The sequence below is a fragment of the Nerophis ophidion genome, linkage group LG02, assembly GCF_033978795.1.
Source record: "Nerophis ophidion isolate RoL-2023_Sa linkage group LG02, RoL_Noph_v1.0, whole genome shotgun sequence".
NCBI classification, from domain to species: Eukaryota; Metazoa; Chordata; class Actinopteri; order Syngnathiformes; family Syngnathidae; genus Nerophis; species Nerophis ophidion.
The window spans coordinates 4,646,108-4,669,233 of NC_084612.1; the positions used below are offsets into that span (position 1 = coordinate 4,646,108).

Genomic DNA, 23,126 nt, shown 5'->3' on the forward strand with positions numbered 1-23,126 from the left:
CTTAACACCTTTTATCCTCACAATACAATTTTCTTACATTCAACATTTCGCTCTAGACACACACACACACACACACACACAGACACACACACACCCGCCAGGAAGCTAATTTGTACCCTTGACCCCAATGTGATAAATGCATGAATGGTTATTGAAATATAGATCCTTGACAGGACTACAGTTAAAAGGGCGTGTTTGCAAACTGGTAGAAATTGTACTTAAAATAACGTGTCTAAAAGTGTACAAACTTAACACCTTTTATCCTCACAATACAATTTTCTTACATTCAACATTTCGCTCTAGACACACACACACACACACACACACACACACACACACACACACACACACACACACACACACACACACACACACAGACACACACACCCCCGCCAGGAAGCTAATTTGTACCCTCGACCCCAACGTGATAAATGCATGAATGGTTATTGAAATATAGATCCTTGACAGGACTACAGTTAAAAGGGCGTGTTTGCAAACTGGTAGAAATTGTACTTAAAATAACGTGTCTAAAAGTGTACAAACTTAACACCTTTTATCCTCACAATACAATTTTCTTACATTCAACATTTCGCTCTAGACACACACACACACACACACACACACACACACACACACACAGACACACACACCCCCGCCAGGAAGCTAATTTGTACCCTCGACTCCAACGTGATAAATGCATGAATGGTTATTGAAATATAGATCCTTGACAGGACTACAGTTAAAAGGGCGTGTTTGCAAACTGGTAGAAATTGTACTTGAAATAACGTGTCTAAAAGTGTACAAACTTAACACCTTTTATCCTCACAATACAATTTTCTTACATTCAACATTTCGCTCTAGACACACACACACACACACACACACACACACACACACACACACACACGAGTACAGAGGAGTCCCCACAGCTATGGCCGACAAAATCCCTGTTGGTCATTTTTTTTTTTTTTTTTAAATCTCCCGCAGCGCTCCAAAGCCGATCAGGACGCTCCATCATCAATGGCAACTGGGCCATCGACCGCCCGGGGAAGTTCGAGGGCGGGGGCACCATGTTCACTTACCGCCGACCCAACGAGATCAGCAGCACCGCTGGCGAGTCCTTTCTGGCCGAGGGTCCCACCGATGAGATCCTGGATGTCTTTGTGAGAATTCAATAAAGTTCCACCTTCAGACGTATTTGATGGGAAGAAATATCGCTCTGCTTTTCCACAGGTGATCTTCCAACAAGCCAACCCGGGTGTTCTCTACGAGTACATGGTCCCCTCGGAGGGACATGGACGCCAACCGAACCACACGCCTGAAGGTCAACTTCGCCCATGCAGCACATTTACCCATCATGCATTGCATAAAATCCCGGTCCCCGCATCTTAGGGAACGCAGTAAACGAGCAAGAATACCACCCGGCGGGCGGAGGGCGCTATCCCGCTACCGTCAAGCCCCCCAGACGCGAGAGGGACTACGAGTGGAAGATGGTTGGAAAGAGCGAGTGCAGCGCCTCCTGTGGTAAAGGTAAGACAACGCACCTTGACGCTTTTCTTCCTCTGTTATCCTCCATCATGTGTATTGTAGGTTCCAGGTATGCCGTCTTCCACTGCGTCCACCGACTGAACCGAGTCCAAGTTCAGGACACTTTGTGTGACAGCAACAGCAAACCGACACCGCAGGAAGAACCCTGCAATCTGGAGTCCTGCCCGGCATTGTGAGTGACCACAGAACCCATATTTAGCCTATTATTTATAACCGTATTTTTCGATGTATTTCTTTTAATTTTCTCAAAACTTGACAGTGCGCCTTATAACCCGGCGCACCTAACGTACGGAATAACTTTGCTTGTGCTTACCGACCTTGAAGGTATTTTATTTGGTACATGGTGTAATGATAAGTGTGACCAGTAGATGGCAGCCACACATAAGAGATAGTGTAGGCCGGTGTTTTTCAACATTTTTTGAGCCAAGGCACATTTTTTGCGTTGAATAAATCCGGAGGCACACCACTAGCAGAAATCAATAAAAAACGAAACTCAGTTGACAGTAAAAAGTCGATGTCGCAATTGTTGGATGTGACTTTAAACCATGGGTGTCAAACTCTGGCCCGCCGTGTAATTTCATTTGGCCCTTGAGGCAATATCAATTTAGCATTAGAGCTGGCCCGCCGGTGTTATACAGCGTCGGTGCCGCTGTAACACCGCTAATATTCATACTTGCCAACCCTCCTAATTTTCCTGGTAGACTCCCGGAGTTCAGGGCCCCTCCCGAAAATCTCCCTGGGCAACCATTCTCCCGATTTTCACCCGGACAACTATATTGGGGGCTTGCATTTAAGGCACTGCCCTTAGCGTTCTCTACAACCTGTCGTCACGTCCGCTTTTCCTCCATAGTAACAGCGTGTCACATAATATTTGTGGCTTTTACACACGCACAAGTGAATGCAAGGCATACTTGGTCAACAGCCATACAGGTCACACTGAGGGTGGCCGTATGAACAACTTTAGCACTGTTACAAATATGCGCCACACTGTGAACCCATACCAAACAAGAATTACAAACACATTTCGGGTGAAATTCCGCACCGTAACACAACAGAACAAATACCCAGACCCCCTTGCAGCACTAACTCTTCTGGGAAAATTCCAGTAAACTAACCAATAATTAACGTTTTATTCATGCATTTTCTCCTGGTACTTCAAGGCTTGAATGTTAGGTTCATTCATTATTGTTATTTTATTTTCAAATTTATTATCAGCCTGTGGAAAAAAATTGATATTTACCTCAGAATATTGCAAATAGAAAAAAAGGCATAACATTTTTATTAAAATTTTATTTGATATAGGTTAGGGACGGCGTGGCGCAGTGGGGAGAGTGGCCGTGCGCAACCCGAGCGTCCCTGGTTCAATTCCCACCTAGTACCAACCGTTGTGTCCTGAGCAAGACACTTCACCCTTGCTCCTTATGGGTGCTGGTTGGCGCCTTGCATGGCAGCTCCCTCCATCAGTGTGTGAATGTGTGTGTGAATGGGTAAATGTGGAAGTAGTGTCAAAGCGCTTTGAGTACCTTGAAGGTAGAAAAGCGCTATACAAGTACAACCTATTTATCATTTATATGCCATTGATATTTTTTTTATTATTATTATTATTATTTGAAACTGGATTTTGCATGTCACTAAAGTTATATAAGCCTTGCTTGTTCAATATTTAATGCAACACTTGTTTGTGTCCCTGTTAAAAGGTTAATTTGTTCAACTTTGGCCCGCGGCTTTGTTCCGTTTAAAATTTTGGCCCACTCTGTATTTGAGTTTGACGCCCCTGCTTTAAACCATAACCAACCAAGCATCAAAAGAGCCTTGTCTCAAAGAAGGGGACTTATTTGGAGTTTTTTTGCTGTTTTCCTGTGTCGTGTTTTAGTTCTTGTCTTGCGCTCCTATTTTGGTGGCTTTTTCTCTTTTTTTGATATTTTTCTGTAGTTGTTTCGTGTCTTCCTTTGAGCGATATTTCCCACATCTACTTTGTTTTCACAATCAGGACTATTTCAGTTGTTTTTAACCCTTCTTTGTGGGGATATTGTTGATTGTCATGTCACGTTCTGATGTACATTTTGGACGCCGTCTTTGCTCCACAGGAAGTCTTTGCTGTCGTCCAGCATTGTGTTTTTGTTTACTTTGCAGCCAGTTCAGTTTTAGTTTCGCTCTGCATCGCCTTCCCTAAGCTTCAATGCCTTTCCTTGGGGGCACTCACCTTTTGTTTACTTTTCGTTTAAGCATTAGACACCTTTTTACCTGCACCCTGCCTCCCGCTGTTTCTACGAAGCAATTAGCTACCGGCTGCCCCCTACTGATATGGAAGAGTATTACACGGTTACTCTGCCGGGCTCTAGACAGCACCGACACTCAACAACAACACATACTTTGCAAACTATAATTACTGATTTGCAAAAAAATTTTTTAATCCAAATAAGTGAAATTAGATCATCTCCCACGGCACACCAGACTGGATCTCAAGGCACACAGTGGTTGAAAAACACCGGTGTAGACTACAACATGACTCAAGTAAACAACACCAAAATGTTATATGTTCCATTGAAAATATAGAACATTACACACGGTACTCAAAAATCCATCAAAATGTTTTAGTACAACTTTGGTAAACTATGAAGCCACACCACTTGATGGATTGTACTGTGCTTCAACATAGGAGTATTATTATGGTCTATCTATAAGGTAATCATATTATCCGGCATTTTGTCTTTCAATATTATGCAAAAGCAACTTTTCTTACCTTCCGGTACCTGCTGATCTGTATTTGGGATCTGCATAAGTCCTGAAAAATTGCGCGTGTCGGCCTTTTTAGTCCGTGACGACACCATAGACGACAATCTTCATTTTCTCTATCTTCTTGTTATGGGACATTCATCCTCCGCTGTTGCCATTTCTAATATAAAGTAGTGTAAAGTTTTTACTTATATCTGTCTGTAAACTTGCCATGAAAGCGCTAAAACATACATTTATGAAAAAAAGTGAAAAAATAAATCAGTATTCAAAATGATTTGAATATTTTTACTATCTCGGATTTTTATAGTTTTTTCCACAGAAAAAAAATATATTAATGACTAAACTGTATTTTTTCTTTAAAAAAATTAAATTTTTTATACATATTTAATTCATACTAATATCTATTACACAAAAAAGTATGTTAAATCGGAAAAAAAATTGTTTAAAAAAAAATCATACATTTCCTATAAGTAGTTCATACTATTTAATACTTAAAAATTCATAATTGTTGTTAAATAATTACATTTTCTCAACATTATCTAAATAGATATTTATCCAATAATACATGTTGTATATCTGTGTTGGCCCTGCGATGAGGTGGCGACTTGTTCAGGGTGTACCCCGCCTTCCGCCCGATTGTAGCTGAGATAGGCGCCAGCGCCCCCCGCGACCCCAAAAGGGAATAAGCGGTAGAAAATGGATGGATGGATGATTAAGTATTTTAAAATTATTCTAATAAGCATTTTTTTAAATCTCACATACTATACTGTAATATAGTACGTAGATCATTGTATACATCTAATTTATTATACAGTAAAATGTGCTATATTGTAATACTTTGTTATTTCAGTGAAAGCCTTTTTTTGTGAAAATTTAAAAAAAATTAGACTACTAAAATGTTTAGATCATTAAAAATATATGTGTTTAAAACTATATTTTCCTCAGTTTTTTTTGCATTAATTAACACCAACTCAAAAGTGTTCCTTACACTTTTGAAGTTAAATGTTTCATATTAATTTGAAAAACTGTTATTTTAAGATCTCAAATGCTATATTGTAATATACGGTATACATGATTTTGTATAATTAGTTTATTACACTATTTTAAATGGTAATATATTATTTTATTTCTGTGGAAAAACATTTAAAAATAGACTGTATAAAATTAAAAAAAGTTCAAATAACTTAAAAAAAATACTATTGTGAATTTGTCCAAATTTACTTTAGATTTTTTATTTATTGATGTTCATTAAGTGTTTTAAATGATTTGAAAGTAAAGTTATTTTAAAATCTCAATTGGCGAAGTTGGAAGACTGGTCATGCCAGCAATCTAAGGGTTACTGGTTCAATCCCCACCTTTTACCATCCTAGTCACGTCTGTTGTATCCTTGAGCAAGACACTTCACCCTTGCTCCTGATGAGACCTAGTTAGCGCCTTGCATGTGAATGTGTGTGTTTATGGGTGGATGTGGAAATAGTGTCAAAGCGCTTTGGGTTCCTTAAAAAGAGGTAGAAAAGCGCTATACAAGTATAACCATTTACTATTTGTTTACCATTCTATATTGTAAAATAATGCAGTGTATAGATCTTTTTTTTGATCGTAACATATTTTTAGTAATATATTTTTTTTCTGTGGAAAAAAGTATAAAAATAATGAGAGTAAAAATGTTCAACTCATTTTGAATACTGATTTTATTTTTCACTTTTTTTCATAAATAAAGTATTTCAATTAAAACAAAGTTTTACCAAATTTAACATATACAAATTTACTTTTTGGACAATTTAAATATGTGATTAATGTGAAGTGAAGTTGAATTATATTTATATAGCGCTTTTTCTCTAATGACTCAAAGCGCTTTACATAGTGAAACCCGATATCTAATTTTTACATCTAAACCAGTGTGGGTGGCACTGGGAGCAGGTGGGCAAAGTGTCTTGCCCAAGGACACAAACGGCAGTGACTAGGCTGGTGGAAGCGGGGATCGAACCTGCAACCCTCAAGTTGCTGGCACGGCCGCTCTACCAACCGAGCTATACTGCCCCGGTATACATGTTTTAATTATTATATTTTGTTTGTTTATATATATATATGTGTATATATATATATATATATATATATATATGTATATTCTATAATTGTTTGTAATTTAATTTACAATATTATTTACATTGTATTGTGTCAGAATTGTATTCATTATCATTATTTTGTTTTGGTGAAAAAAGTACAAAATATATGACTAAAACTACAAAATCTTGAGCCTCATGGATGCCTGATGCCTTCTGCAGTTGAGTAAACGATTCTATAAGGAAAAAAAGCTGCCAATTTTTTCAAATGTCATTTGCCTGGTAAAAACTCATTGCGAATAACATCTTTTTTGCAAGAGTGACCTTGTATTGACTTCCTTTAGTTGGGATATTGGCGAGTGGTCGGAATGCAGCAAGATGTGCGGCCTGGGCATGCAGCACCGCCAGGTCCTGTGTCGCCAGGTTTACGCCAACCGCACCCTCAACGTGCACACCAGCCGCTGCAGCCACCTGGAGCGGCCCGAGACCGCCGGCACCTGCCAGATGAAAATCTGCAGCGAGTGGCAGATCCGCTCGGAATGGAGCGCGGTAAGTTGACGGCGTTCCCGCGCCTCAAGTATTTGCTGCAAAGTCTTTGTTGTGTCCTTGCAGTGCTCGGTGCCGTGCGGGCTGGGTCAGAGGTCACGGGAGGTTCGCTGTGTCAGCAATGTGGGCGACTTTGTTCCGGACGCCGAGTGCAACATGAACCTGCGGCCCGTCGACTTAGAGAACTGTGACATGGGAGCCTGCGCCAAGAGCTGGTTCTACACTAACTGGGGCGATAAGGTACGCTCACTGGCCTCTTCATTAGGGACACCTGTGCCAACTTCAACTGCCTTTACAAAGATAACACATCATACAGTCGAGCAAAAAAGTATTTAGTCATTGATTGATTGATACTTTTATTAGTAGTTTGCACAGTACAGTACATATTCCGTACAATTGACCACTAAATGGTAAAACCCGAATACGTTTTTCAACTTGTTTAAGTCGGGGTCCACGTTAAGTCAGCCACCGATTGTGCAAGTTCTCCCACTTAAAATGATGACAGAGGTCTGTAATTTTCATCATAGGTACACTTCAACTGTGAGAGACAGAATGTGAAAAAAAAAATCCAGGAATTCACATTTTAGGATTTTTAAAGAATTTATTTGTAAATGATGGTGGAAAATAAGAATTTGGTCAACCATTCAAAGCTCTCACTGATGGAAGGAGGTTTTGGCTCAAAATCTCACGATACGTGACCCCATTCATTCTTTCCTTAACACGGATCAATCGTCCTGTGCCCTTAGCAGAAAAACAGCCCCAAAGCATGATGTTTCCACCCCCATGCTTCACAGTAGGTGTGGTGTTCTTGGGATGCAACTCAGTATTCTTCTTCTTCCAAACACGACGAGTTGAATTTATACCAAAAAGTTATATTTTGGTTTCATGTGACCACATGACATTCTCCCAATCCTCTGCTGTATCATCCATGTATCCATTTTGGTATAAACTCAACTCGTCGTTGGTTTAACCACTTCTGGAACAAAAATGACTATCACATAATTGATTATTTGTAATTAAAAAATATAGACATTTAAAAAAAAAAACAGTCATTCAATTAAAAATGATTGGATTTTACTAATATGTTTAAACAATTTTACATGGTAAAAAAAAAACAATTACCCACTAGTTATGGGTATTTTCCTCTAATGGCTTAATCAGCTCTGGAAAAAAAATAACTATCACTTGTAGTTAAAAATATATGTATATATATATATATATATATACATATATATATATATATATGTATATATATATATATATATAATCAGTCACTCAATTAATAATTATTCGATTTTACTAATATTTTTAAACAATTTTACATGGTAAAAAAATATTTACCCACTAGTTATGGGTATTTGCCTCTATCGGCTCAATCAGCTCTGGAAAAAAAAAACTATCATGTAATTGATTATTTGTAATTTAAAAAAATATATATTAAAAAAATAACAGACACTCAATAAAAAAAATATTCGATTTTACTAATATTTGTAAACAATTTTACATGGTAAAAAATAATATTTACCCACTACTTTTGGGTATTTGACTCAAAAATTCACCTCCATTTAATAAATTAATTGTATTTATGAACTAATTGTATTGAATTGCGGCGTAATCAATAGATACATACTGTATGCATTTAAATGTTTTTAAAATGTATATTTCTACCAAAAAAACAACAACACTCGTTACAGCATTTTACAGATTTTTTACGATTTTAATAAGTAACATTTAATTAATTTATATTTTTTTCATACTTTTCAAAGATGAATTCATAGCTAAGAATACATTTTAGTTATGGGCATTTGACCCTATTGACTAAATCAGCTATGAAGACAAATAGCAATCACGTAATGGATTATTTACTTAAAAATATTGTAAAAAATAAAAAAATCTCATTAAACAAATATTTTATACTAATTTAAAACAATTATACAAGGTATAAAACCCTATTCAGCCACTAGTTATATACTAGTTATATTTTTGACTCAATTATCTCCATCGACTGTAGAGGAAATTAACACAGTTTAATTAATCAATTATCCAATTGTCATGGGAATTTGACAGATTTTTTAAAATATAAATAAATAACAATATTAATTTATTACAATTTGTTTAATACATATATGTATACATAAAAATACATTTTCCCCATTTGTCATTGGCTTTTGAATGTATGCATTTAATCAGCTTTGAAGAAAAATAATCATATCATATCATTATATTTTATTTACAAAAAAAACAACAATTAAGAAAAAAAAATATTTTACACATACTATTTATCGACTAGTTATGAGCCTTTAACCATTAACTATGGAAGAAATTAACACAATTTAATCAATGAATTCTACTTTTGAAACATAATTTTATTGAATCGCACAACAATCAATTAATTAAAGTGTATGTATACTGTACCTATTTTCTATTTTTTTATATTTTCAATAAATATATATATAACAAATATTTAAGCACTAGTTATGGGTATATGATGGAATTTACTTGAAAAAATAACTATCATATAATCACTTCATTGTAATTTAAAAAATAATATATTTTACTAAAATTAATAGTCAATTAGGACATTTTTTTATATGTTTCTATGTATTTTTTCAAACTTATCATTTACATCTATTTAAAAATATTTAGCTCCTAGAGCAGGGGTGCCCATTACGTCGATCGCGAGCTACCAGTCGACCGCGGGGGGTGTGTCAGTCGATCTCCAGCCAGGCTTTTAAAAAAAATAGACCTAAAAATTAGTGATCATCAATCTTCACCAAGACGTCACTTAAATTACATTCACGGTACCGGAGGGTCTTGTGAGATGACGCTGGCTGCTGCAAGATCATTATTATGAAAATATGACCGAGAGGAAGGCGAGAAACACTTTTTATTTCAACAGACTCTCGCGCCGTACCTTCCGTCAAAACTCTAAAGGCCGACTGCACATTTCCTATCTTCACAATAAAAGCCCTGCTTCATGCTGCCTGCGCTAACTAAATACAGAGTCTCGGAAAACTGGCGTGCACAAGCGATCCCTCAGAAAGCTGGCGTGCACATCACTTGTGCACGCCAGCTTTCCGAGACTCTTATTTTGTTAGCCCAGGCAGCATGAAACAGGGCTTTTATTGTGACGATAGGAAATGTGCAGTTGGCCTTTAGAGTTTTGACGGAAGGGACGCCGCGAAAGTCTGTTGAAATAAAAGGTGTTTCTCGCCTTCCTCTCTGTCATTTTTTCATAATAATGAACTGGCAGCAGCCAGCGTCATCTCACAAGACCCTCGGGTGCCGTGAATGTCAATCAAGCAAGCTACGGAATTTGCCGCCAATGTTTTTCTTGTAAAGTGTATGGAAGCTGGATGAATTAGATGCCAAAAACCAACCACTTTCATGTGGTATTGTACAGAAAGGACAACTTTTTTTCTCCTCCATTTGAAAATGTGGGCGTTATCATCAGTACTGTTTGATTCCAATCAATGCAAGTCATCAGAATCAGGTAATACACCAACTTATATTCTTGTCTTTGTGAAAGAAAGACATCTATATGTGTTACACATGCTTGTATCATCATTAAACACATTTAACTTGTTTACAAAAATGTCTCTCTCAGAAATAAATAAATATAAATGATATATATAAATGAGGTAGATCCCCTCGAGTTGGTCAATTGAAAAGTAGCTCGCCTGCAGAAAAAGTGTGGGCACCCCAATCCTAGAGCATTTGACCCAATATCTTTCATCAACCATGGAGGAAATAACACTAATGATTACATTTTTAAATATAATTTATTTTCAAAATCCAGAGGCAATGTTAAAATGCCCTAAAAGATGCAACGTCGAAGGAGAACACACAATTTGACGAAAGGTGATGTCCAGCGAGTGTATTCAGGTGTTTCTGTTCAGTAGAAGGCAGGAAGTGTAAACCGATAGTTTCCTCCACAGTGTTCCACTGAGTGCGGGATGGGCGTCCGTACACGAGGCATCCTCTGCCTGACCAACCACATCAGCAGCCTGCCTTTGGAGGGCTGCGGAAGCGAGCGGCCCCCGCACACCCAGGTGTGCAACAACGGCCCCTGTGAGAACGCCATGGAGTGGTTCACCGGGCCCTGGAGTCAGGTAGCAACACCACATTATTAAATGTCCTCCATGAGTCTTCACCATGACAACCATATTTTTTTTTACCTTTTCCACCACAACAAAATAATAATAATAATAATGAATACAATTAAAACCTGTATGTACCCAAACATTTTATATAATAAAAAATAATGTTAAATTAAAACATTTAACAAACATGTAAGCAAATTGTCCAAAAAGTGCATTTGTACAAATTAATTACAGTAAAAAACAATTTATTGAAAATACATTATTTAGGAAAGTATGTGGAAAATGAAGTCGGTATTCAAAAGTACGATCTTATTACCTAAAAAAACATGATATATTACATTATCACATGTAGTATAATGAATCAGCTGTATACAATTATATATCCACTATATTATATTATAAATTTTAAATTAATATGTTTTAATATAATTTAAAACATTTCATAAATATAAATGTCAAAAACCTTTTTTTTTCAATTCAGATAAAAAATACAAGTATGTTTTTTAAATATATTTGTATTATTTTAAAATTGTTAAAATATTATATTTTTTAAATATATTTGTTGCGCAAGTGTTTTTCTTCTTAAATTAATGGTTTAATTCATTTAAAATCCATACCGCATTGGAAATAAGTTAAAAGTTAAAGTACCAATGATTGTCACACATTAGGTGTGGCAAAATTATTCTCTGCATTTGATCCATTACCCTTGATCACCTCCTGGGAGGTGAGGGGAGCAGTGAGCAGCAGTGGTGGCTGCACCCGGGAATCATTTTTGGTGATTTAACCCCCAATTCCAACCCTTGTTGCTGAGTGCCAAACAGGGAGGCAATTGGTCCCATTTTTATTTTTCATAAATATATTTTATGTTTTATTTTTAAATTAATATATGTTTTTATTTTAGTTTTATTTTTTTTAATAAATATATTCTAAATATATTTTACATATATTTTAAAATACATTTTCATTTTTATGTTTCTCTGGTATGACTCACAACCTATGCCTGGAAATGTAAATACACGGACATAGTTTTCACACTGCAATTGAGCACACATGAAAGCGGTGGTGCCGTGATCGGTGTGGTAGTGGATATGTTTTAGTTTTTTTGGGATTATTACAGATAAATATAAGTTTTAAAAAAAATGTTTGACGGAAAATATGTTTTTTTAAATATATAGTAAAATTATTTGAATAGTTTTATAATCTTATTTTAAAAAGACGCATACAATTGACAGGAGCTGTCAAAGTTACCTTAAAATGTTTTTTTTTTACCCCACAACAAGTAAAATAAAATAAAAAATACAAGTTAAAGTACCACTGATTGTCACACACACACACACGAGGTGTGGCAAAATTATTCTCTGCATATGACCCATCACCCTTGATCACCCCCTGAGAGGTGAGGGGAGCAGTGAGCAGCAGCGGTGGCCGCACCCGGGAATCATTTTTGGTGATTTAACCCCCAATTCCAACCTTTGATGCTGAGTGCCAGACAGGGAGGCAATTGGTCCCATTTTTTATTTTTTATAAATATTTTACTTTTTATTTTTAAATTAATATATTTTATGTTTTATATTTTATTTTTATAAATATATTTTAAATATATTTTGAAATATATTTTAATTTTAATTTTTCTCTGGTATGACTCGGCCGGGGTTTGAACTCACAAACTATGCCTGAAAATGTAAATACACGGACATAGTTTTCACACTGCAATTGAGCGCACATGAAAGCGGTGGTGCCGTGATCTGTCTGGCAGTGGATATTTTTTAGTTTTTTGTTTTTAATATTACAGATAAATACAAGTTTTTAAAAAATGTTTGAGGAAAAATATGTTTTTTTAAATATATGGTAAAATTATTTGAATATTTTTATAATCCTATTTTAAAAAGATGCATACAATTGACAGGAGCTGTAAAAATTACATTAAATGGTGGCTTTTTTAGCCCACAACAAGTAAAATAAAAAAATTAAGTAAATGTTAGAAAAAGTGATAATAATACATAAAGTATAAAGAAACCACAGACAGATATTTACGTAAAACCACAGACAGCTGCATTCCTAAATGGCCTTAGAGCAGGGTGTCACACCCACGGCCAGACCAGGTTTTTTTTTTAAATGAGCTGCAATATTTTTTATCGAAAGAACCTGCTGTTCTAAACTTGTCCACTGGATGTCACAATAGCAATTCTGTTAGGACTAGCAAGATGTACGAAGTAAAGTGTGGCTGCTGCTCCTCTCCCTCGACTCAAATGAAACTTAAAACCTGCCGTTTTATGTCTTCTGCTTTGAACCTTATTTGGCACCCTTACTCCCCCATAAAGTCTCTGTCAAAAACGAGGAAACTTAACCCTTTTGAATAGTTTTTACCTCCGTTTTTTCACGGTTTGTTGAGTTAGCACTGGATTGACAAAGGAGGTATTTGATACCTAGAAGAGTTTACATGTTGTGTTTTGTGTTCGATCCCAGAAAGACTGTGACTTAAAGTTTAATCCTGGCTTTGTAGATACACTGAGACAAAGGCTAAGCTTGTTGTGTTTTTGAAGCTGCCCCAATTTCCTCAGAATTTTCAACAAACTTGAGGTGTTTTTCCCGTTGGATTATTTGTGATTTGTACATTTTCAGAATGGTCTTCTATGTTTAACAAAAGTAAAACAACCTGGAGTTGTCTTTATTTTTAAGTTATCACGCCATTGATTTACCATTCCGGCCAATTTGGGAATAGATTTTCCTACATGCGGGAACAATTTCCTCAGAATTTTTAACAAACTTGAAGTGTTTTGTCTGTAGGATTGTTTGTGATTTGTACATTTTCAGAATGTGCTTGTTCTATGTCTGGCCAAAGTAAAACAACCTGGAGTTGTCTTTATTTTTAAGTTATCATGCCATTATTTTACCATTCCGGCCCACTTGGGAATAGATTTTCCTCCATGTGGCACCAATTTCTTCAGAATTTTGAATAAATTTGAAGTGTTTTGTCCAGACGATTATTTTTGATTTGTACATTTTCAGGATCTTCTTGTTCTATGTTTGGCCAAAGTAAAACAACCTGGAGTTGTCTTTATTTTTAAGTTATCACGCCATTAATTTACCATTCCGGCCCACTTGGGAATAGATTTTCCTCCATGCGGCGCCAATTTCCTCAGAATTTTTAACAAATTTGAAGTGTTTTGTCTGTAGGATTGTTTGTGATTTGTACATTTTCAGAATGTTCTTGTTCTATGTCTGGCCAAAGTAAAACAACCTGGAGTTGTCTTTATTTTTAGGTTATCACACCGTGATTTTACCATTCAGGCCGACTTGGGAATAGATTTTCCTCCATGTGGCACCAATTTTCTTCTGAATTTTGAATAAATTTGAAGCGTTTTGTCCAGAGGATTATTTGTGATTTGTACATTTTCAGAATGTTCTTGTTCTATGTTTAGCAAAAGTAAAACAACCTGGAGTTGTCTTTATTTTCAAGTTATCACGCCATGATTTTACCATTCCAGCCCACTTGGGAATAGATTTTCCTCCATGCGGCTCCAATTTCCTCAGAATTTTCAAAAAACTTGAAGTGTTTTGTCCAGAAGATTATTTAGGATTTGTACATTTTCAGAATGTGCTTGTTCTATGTCTGGCCAAAGTAAAACAACCAGGAGTTGTCTTTATTTTTAAGTCATCATGCCATTATTTTACCATTCTGGCCAATTTGGGAATAGATTTTCCTCCATGCGGCGCCAATTTCCTCAGAATTTTCAACAAACTTGAAGTAGTTTGTCCAGAAGATTATTTTTGATTTGTACTTTTTCAGAAATTGCTTGTTCTATGTCTGGCCAAAGCAAAACAACCTGGAGTTGTCTTTATTTTTAAGTTATCACGCCATTATTTTACCATTCCGGCCCACTTGGGAATAGATTTTCCTCCATGCGGCGCCAATTTCCTCAGAATTTTCAACAAACTTGAAGTGTTTTGTCCAGAAGATTATTTTTGATTTGTACTTTTTCAGAAATTGCTTGTTCTATGTCTGGCCAAAGTAAAACAACCTGGAGTTGTCTTTATTTTTAAGTTATCACGCCATTATTTTACCATTCCGGCCCACTTGGGAATAGATTTTCCTCCATGAGGCGCCAATTTCCTCAGAATTTTCAACAAACTTGAAGTGTTTTGTCTGTAGGATTGTTTGTGATTTGTACATTTTCAGAATGTGCTTGTTCTATGTCTGGCCAAAGTAAAACAACCTGGAGTTGTCTTTATTTTTAAGTTATCATGCCATTATTTTACCATTCTGGCCAACTTGGGAATAGAATTTCCTCCATGTGGCACCAATTTCTTCAGAATTTTGAATACATTTGAAGTGTTTTGTCCAGATGATTATTTTTGATTTGTACATTTTCAGAAATTGCTTGTTCTATGTCTGGCCAAAGTAAAACAACCTGGAGTTGTCTTTATTTTTAAGTTATCACGCCATTAATTTACCATTCCGGCCCACTTGGGAATAGATTTTCCTCCATGCGGCGCCAATTTCCTCAGAATTTTCAACAAACTTGAAGTGTTTTGTCCAGAAGATTATTTGTGATTAGTACTTTTTCAGAAATTGTTTGTTCTATGTCTGACCAAAGTAAAACAACCAGGAGTTGTCTTTATTTTTAAGTTATCACGCCATGATTTTACCTTTCCGGCCCACTTGGGAATAGATTTTCCTCCATGCGGGACCAATTTCCTCAGAATTTTTAACAAACTTGAAGTGTTTTGTCCGGAGGATTATTTGTGATTTGTACATTTTCAGAACGTGCTTGTTCTATGTCCGGCCAAAGTAAAACAACCTGAAGTTGTCTTTATTTTTAAGTTATCACGCCATTATTTTACCATTCCGGCCCACTTGGGAATAGATTTTCCTCCATGCGGGACCAATTTCTTCAGAATTTTCAACAAACTTGAAGTGTTTTGTCCAGAAGATTATTTTTGATTTGTACTTTTTCAGAAATTGCTTGTTCTATGTCTGGCCAAAGTAAAACAACCTGGAGTTGTCTTTATTTTTAAGTTATCACGCCATGATTTTACCATTCTGGCCAACTTGGGAATAGATTTTCCTCCATGAGGCGCCAATTTCCTCAGAATTTTCAACAAACTTGAAGTGGTTTGTCCAGAAGATTATTTTTGATTTGTACTTTTTCAGAAATTGCTTGTTCTATGTCTGGCCAAAGCAAAACAACCTGGAGTTGTCTTTATTTTTAAGTTATCACTCCATTATTTTACCATTCCGGCCCACTTGGGAATAGATTTTCCTCCATGCGGCGCCAATTTCCTCAGAATTTTCAACAAACTTGAAGTGTTTTGTCCAGAAGATTATTTATGATTTGTACATTTTCAGAATGTTCTTGTTCTATGTCTGGCCAAAGTAAAACAACCAGGAGTTGTCTTTATTTTTAAGTCATCATGCCATTATTTTACCATTCTGGCCCACTTGGGAATAGATTTTCCTCCATGCGGCGCCAATTTCCTCAGAATTTTCAACAAACTTGAAGTGGTTTGTCCAGAAGATTATTTTTGATGTGTACTTTTTCAGAAATTGCTTGTTCTATGTCTGGCCAAAGTAAAACAACCTGGAGTTGTCTTTATTTTTAAGTTATCACGCCATGATTTTACCATTCTGGCCAACTTGGGAATAGATTTTCCTCCATGAGGCGCCAATTTCCTCAGAATTTTCAACAAACTCGAACTGTTTTGTCCGGAGGATTATTTGTGATTTGTACATTTTCAAAACGTGCTTGTTATATTTTTGGCCAAAGTAAAACATGGAAAAGCTGTATCTATTTTTAGGTTATCATGCCTTGATTTTACCTGTGACACCCCTGCCTTAGAGAGATATAGCAACCAACAAGCAAACAAAAGGCTCATCAACCAAAATGTTCTGGAAAAATTTAACGAACAATCATTCAATGTCAGTCTAATCTTCTCCAGTTTGAGAAAATAAAGAGCATCTTTATCTTTAATCCAGCCAGTGTGGCAAGGGGGCGCTGTTGCTATCCGATTTACCAGAACGGGTCTTCAAGCCAACAAAGTAAATGCGACAAGATTCTGTTTAAAATCTATGAACCCGTATTTTTTCTACAGAACAAAATACAATTACTGAAATGACATGATATAACATAACGACATGTAACGTGTTCCAGTGCTCTGCAGAGTGCGGCGCAGGCAGCCAGCAGAGGGCGGTGGTGTGTCTGATGAGATCGCCCGACGGCTTCGCCGTGGCGCCTCAGTACGAGTGCTCGTCGCTGGAGAGGCCCCTCGGCCAGCAGAGCTGCAACGTGAGAGCTTGCGGCGCCAAGTGGTACTACACCGACTGGAGCGCCGTGAGTGGCATAACACGCTAATTTGCATTTGATGACTTTATAAACAAGCAACAACAGAACCAATGTTGGAACGGCGGTAATGCTACTATAAAAAACCCCAAACCAGTGAAGTTGGCATGTTGTGTTATTCGTAAACAAAAAATAGAATACAATGATTTGCAAACCCTTTACCACTTATATTTAATTAAATAGACTGCAAAGACAAGATATTTAATGTTCCAACTGACAAAAACATATATATTTTTTGCAAATAATCATTAACTTAGAATTTACTGGCAGCAACACATTAAAAAAAAGTTGGCACAGGGGCCTTTTTACCTCTGTGTTACATGGCCTTTCCCTTTAACGACACTCAGTAAACGTTTGGGAACTGAAACACATTTTTGAAGCTTTTCAGGCGGAATTCTTTCCCATTCGTACAGCTTAAGTTGTTCAACAGTCCAGGTCTCCGTTGTGGTATTTTAGGCTTCATATTTTCAATGGGTGTGTTGTCCTGAAGTCAACTGTTAATATTATTTACGTAATTACATTATAATATTTTTGTATTACTTGATAATATTTTGTATTAGTAACTACAATGCTTTAATTTGGAGTTAAAGTTGTTTATATTTATTGTACTTTATAATCGGTAAACAGCAGTTAGACGATGTCACTTCCGCTAAATTACTTCCTGTTGGTTGACTTCCGGTATTTGTTCGAAAGCTAGAGATACATTTTGTGGTCTTCTGGAGTACTTTCTGTTGCCATCCTACACAAAGCGGCGAAGAAGCAATGCCGTAAGTTGTCTTTAATAAGTTAACATGTCAGACACGTTAAAAAAATGTAATAGTGCCGATATGTTAAATATAATTGTCGAACTAGATACAATGTGTTCAAGTCATTTAGGCAGACGGGAGTCTCCCTCTGCTGGACATTTTCCGACATTACCGTTACATTTTTATATGTCATTGTAAACGAATATGTACAGAGGCAATAAGTGTGTTGTGTGTTGTGTCTCTTGTTCTTTTCAGTTTTTCACCATCTTGTCTATGAAGGAATTGTCAAAAGTAAATGTTCAAGCTTACAACGACGTTCTCTTCATTGACTCCGGTTTGGCTTGGTGTCGAGTTGGCGTTTTTACACGTCTCACGAGAACACTAAAATGGGAGACAGGTCTGGACTACAGGCAGGCCAGTGTAGTACCTGTACTCTTTTACTATGAAGCCACGCTGTTTTAACATGTGACTTGGCATTGTCTTGCTGAAATAAGCAGGGGCGTTCATGATAACGTTGCTTGGATGGCAACATATGTTGCCCCAAAACCTGTATGTACCTTTCAGCATTAATGGTGCCTTCACAGATGTGTAAGTTACCCATGCCTTGGGCACAAATACACAGATGCTGGCTTTTGAACTTTGCGCCTATAACAATCCCGATGGTTCTTTTCCTCTTTGTTCCGGAGGACATGACGTCCACAGTTTCCAAAAACAATTTGAAATGTGGACTCATCAAACCACGGAACACTTTTTTCCACTTTGCATCAGTCCATCTTAGATGAGCTCGGGCCCAACGAAGCCGGTGGCATTTCTGGGTGTTGTTGATAAATAACTTTGGCTTTACAAAAGTAGACTTTTAACTTGCACTTACAGATGTAGTGACCAACTGTAGTTACTGACAGGGATTTTCTGAAGTGTTCCTGAGCCCATGGAGTGATATCATTTAGACACTAATTTTGCTTTTTGATGACTGAGGGATCGAAGGTCCGTAATATTACGTGCAGTGATTTCTCCAGATTTTCTGATCCTTTTGATGATACTACGGACCGTAAATGGTGAAATCCCTAAATTCCTTGCAATAGCTCATTGAGAAATGTTCTTAAACTGTTGGACAATTTGCTCACGCATTTGTTCACAAATTGGTGACCCTCGCCCAGCCTTGTTTGTGAATGACTGAGCATTTCATGGAAGCTGCTTTTATACCCAATCATGGCACCCACCTGTTCCCAATTAGCCTCTTCACCTGTGGGATGTTCCAAATAAGTGTTTGATGAGCATTCCTGAACTTTCTCAGTCATTTTGCCACTTTTGCCAGCTTTTTTGAAATATGTTGCAGGCATCAAATTCCAAATGAGCTAATATTTGCAAAAAATAACAAAGTTTACCAGTTCGAGGATTAAATATATTGTCTTTGCAGTCTATTCAATTGAATATCGGTTGAAAAGGATTTGCAAATCATTGTATTCTGTTTTTATTTACCATTTATACAACGTGCCAACTTCACTGGCTCATTTTTGTGTATATTCACTGTTGCAAATGGCCCTCTAGTCATTGCGATGTTCAAAAAGCACATTTTATTGTGTTAAATGTAAATATAAACGGAATACAATGATTTGCAAATCATTTTCAACCTATATTCAGTTGAATATGCTACAAAGACAACATATTTGATGTTCAAACTGATAAACATTTTTTTTTTTTACAAATAATTATTAACTTAAGAATTTGATGCCAGCAACACGTGACAAAGAAGTTGGGAAAGGTGGCAATAAATACTGATAAAGTTGAGGAATGCTCATCAAAAACTGATTTGGAACATCCCACAGGTGTGCAGGCTAATTGGGAACAGGTGGGTGCCATGATTGGGTATAAAAGCAGCTTCCATGAAATGCTAAGTCATTCACAAACAAGGATGGGGCGAGGGTCACCAATTTGTAAGCAAATTGTCGAACAGTTCTAGAACAACATTTCTCAACGAGCTATTGCAAGGAATTTAGGGATTTTACCATCTACGGTCCGTAAAATCATCAAAAGGTTCAGAGAATCTGGACAAATCACTGCACGTAAGCGATGATATTACGGACCTTTGATCCCTCAGGCGGCACTGCATCAAAAACCGACATCAGTGTGTCAAGGATATCACCACATGGGCTCAGGAACACTTCATAAAACCACTTTCAGTAACTACAGTTGGTCGCTACATCTGTGAGTGCAAGTTAAAACTCTACTATGCAAAGCGAAAACTATTTATCAACAACCAAAGGAACGCCGCCGGCTTCGCTGGGCCCGAGCTCATCTAAGATGGACTGATGCAAAGTGGAAAAGTGTTCTTTGGTCTGACGAGTCCACATTTCATATTATATTTGGAAACTGTGGACGTGGTGTCCTCCGGAACAAAGAGGACAATAACCATCCGGATTGTTATAGGCGCAAAGTTCAAAAGCCAGCATTTGTGATGGTATGGGGGTGTATTAGTGCCCAAAACATGGGTAATTTACACATCTGTGAAGGCACAATTGAAGCTGAATGGTCCATACAGGTTTTGGAGCAACATATGTTGTCATCCAAGCAACGTTTTCATGGACGCCCCTGCTTATTTCAGCAAGACAATGCTAAGCCACGTGTTACAACAGCACGGCTTCGTAGTGAAAGAATGCGGGTACTTTCCTGGCCGGCCTGCAGTCCAGACATGTCTCCCATCGAAAATGTGTGGCGCATTATGAAGCGTAAAATACGACAACAAGACCCCGGACGGTTGAACAACTTAAGCTGTACATAAAACAAGAATGGGAAAGAATTCCACTTTCAAAGCTTCAACAATTAGTTTCCTAAGTTCCCAAACGTTTATTGAGTGTTTTTAAAAGAAAAGGTGATGTAACACAGTGGTGAACATCCCCTTTCCCAACTACTTTGGCACGTGTTGCAGCCATGAAATTCTAAGTTGATTATTATTTGAAAAAAAAAATAAAGTTTAGAGTTTAAACATCAAATATGTTGTCTTTGTAGTGCATTCAATTGAATATGGGTTGAAAATTATTTGCAAATCATTGTTTTTCGTTTATATTTACATCTAACACAATTTTGCAACTCATATGGAAACGGGGTTTGTATTTGTCACGGAGCGAAACACATGTTTATCTCTTACTTTCGTTCCTTCCAGTGTTCCAAAACATGCGAGGGAGGATTCCGTGTGCGTGAGGTGCGATGTCTCACCGAAGACAAGCAGTCCGGCAGCAGCTGTGATGAGCAGCTCAAACCAGCAGCGCGGGAAGACTGCAACCCGGAGCCTTGCGTACCTCAAACAGGTGCGTCCGTTTTTGTCTTTCCCTTACGTTTCGTGTCTCGTTCCTCAACTCGGACGTGTCCCTATTTCAGACGACCACTGCAAAGACCAGTTCTTCAACTGCAACGTGGTGGTCCAGGCCCGTCTATGCGTCTACGACTACTACAAGGACGCCTGCTGCGCTTCATGCTCGCGTCACCCGCACAGACAGTCCGCCGTCCACAGGGGGCGCAGCTAACGATCACATCCAGGGGGCCCTGGGCTCCACGTGGGGGACTTTGAACTTCTTGTTATCTGGGGACAGAAAGTAGGAACATTGTGTGTATGTGTGTGTGTGTGTGTGTGTGTGTGTGTGTGGGGAGCAAGGACGCAGCTAAAATCAAACCCCACCCCACCTCCCCCAGGCAGCTGTTCATAATATTTAAAAAAACAATTTGCTTTTTTTTTTTTCTTTAATCGTCTTAACTTTTCCTCATGTGTGAAGGATGTGGAAAAGACAGTAATCCACTCAATGGATGGACAAACAAGTGAAAAAGGTGATGCCGTGTGTATTATTATTATTAATATTATCAGAATTATTATTAGTAGTATCATCATTTTATTTAAAGGCCTACTGAAATGAGATTGTCTTATTTAAACGGGGATAGCAGGTCCATTCTATGTGTCATACTTGATCATTTCGCGATATTGCCATATTTTTGCTGAAAGGATTTAGTAGAGAACATCCACGATAAAGTTTGCAACTTTTGGTCGCTGATAAAAAAAAGCCTTGCCTGTACCGGAAGTAGCAGAGGATGTGCGCGTGATGTCACGAGTTGTGGAGCTCCTCACATCTGAACATTGTTTACAATCATGGCCACCAGCAGCGAGAGCGATTCAGACCACGCAAGCGACGATTTCCCTATTAATTTGAGCGAGGCTGAAAGATTTGTGGATGAGGAAAGTGAGAGTGAAGGACGAGAAAAAAAAAATAGATGGCAAAGCGATTCAGATGTTATTAAACAAATTTACTAGGATCATTCTGGAAAATTCCTTATCTGCTTATTGTGTTACTAATGTTTTAGTGAGATAATATGATCGCACCTGAAAGTCAGAGAGGTGTGGTGACCGCCAGTGTCTCCGAGGGAAGCCATGTTCCTCGACGAGGCGAAGGCAGCCAATGCTTCCTCCACGTTGGAAGCATCCGACGGTCGGGGGCGGCCGGTGGGAGGAGGCAAGAGAGTCCGCAGCTGCCTCTTTGACAGGTGCAGGAGGAACGACGCAAGCTCTCTGCTCATGTCTACGGTAAGAGCCGACTTATTACAACCATTTTCTCACCGAAACCTGCCGGTTGACATGTGGAAGGGAACCTTGTTTGCTTAACCGCTCGGTTCCGTAGTAAAGCTTCACCGTCATCTTTCGGGAATGTAAACCGGACGGCGTGATGCAGTGGGAGAGTGGCCGTGCGCAACCCGAGCGTCTCTGGTTTAATCCCCACCTAGTACCAACCACGTCACGTCCGTTGTGTCCTGAGCAAGACAGTTCACACTTGCTCCTGATGGGTGCTGGTTAGCGCCTTGCATGGCAGCTTTCTCCATCAGTGGGTGAATGTGTGTGTGAATGGGTAAATGTGGAAGTAGTGTCAAAGCGCTTTGAGTACCTTGAAGGTAGAACAGCGCTATACAAGTACAAGTACAACCCATTAACAAGGAAACACCAGCTGTGTTTGTGTTGCTAAAGGCGGCCGCAATACACCACTTCCCACCTACATCTTTCTTCTT

General features: G+C 37.7%; 1 protein-coding gene across 1 annotated transcript in view; it reads left to right on the plus strand.

Annotated features, from left to right (window-relative positions):
- Positions 1-22,408, plus strand: part of LOC133536246 (thrombospondin type-1 domain-containing protein 4-like) — a 133,096-nt gene extending 110,688 nt beyond the window's left edge. Inside the window, exons 9-18 of the mRNA XM_061876633.1 lie at positions 988-1,163; positions 1,234-1,324; positions 1,393-1,530; positions 1,591-1,720; positions 6,692-6,896; positions 6,960-7,133; positions 10,832-11,005; positions 17,149-17,328; positions 21,244-21,388; positions 21,459-22,408. Of these exons, the coding sequence (XP_061732617.1) occupies positions 988-1,163; positions 1,234-1,324; positions 1,393-1,530; positions 1,591-1,720; positions 6,692-6,896; positions 6,960-7,133; positions 10,832-11,005; positions 17,149-17,328; positions 21,244-21,388; positions 21,459-21,604 (1,559 nt within the window). The 3' untranslated portion in view covers positions 21,605-22,408. The remainder of the gene's footprint in view (positions 1-987; positions 1,164-1,233; positions 1,325-1,392; positions 1,531-1,590; positions 1,721-6,691; positions 6,897-6,959; positions 7,134-10,831; positions 11,006-17,148; positions 17,329-21,243; positions 21,389-21,458) is intronic.
- The last annotated feature ends 718 nt before the right edge of the window (positions 22,409-23,126 follow it).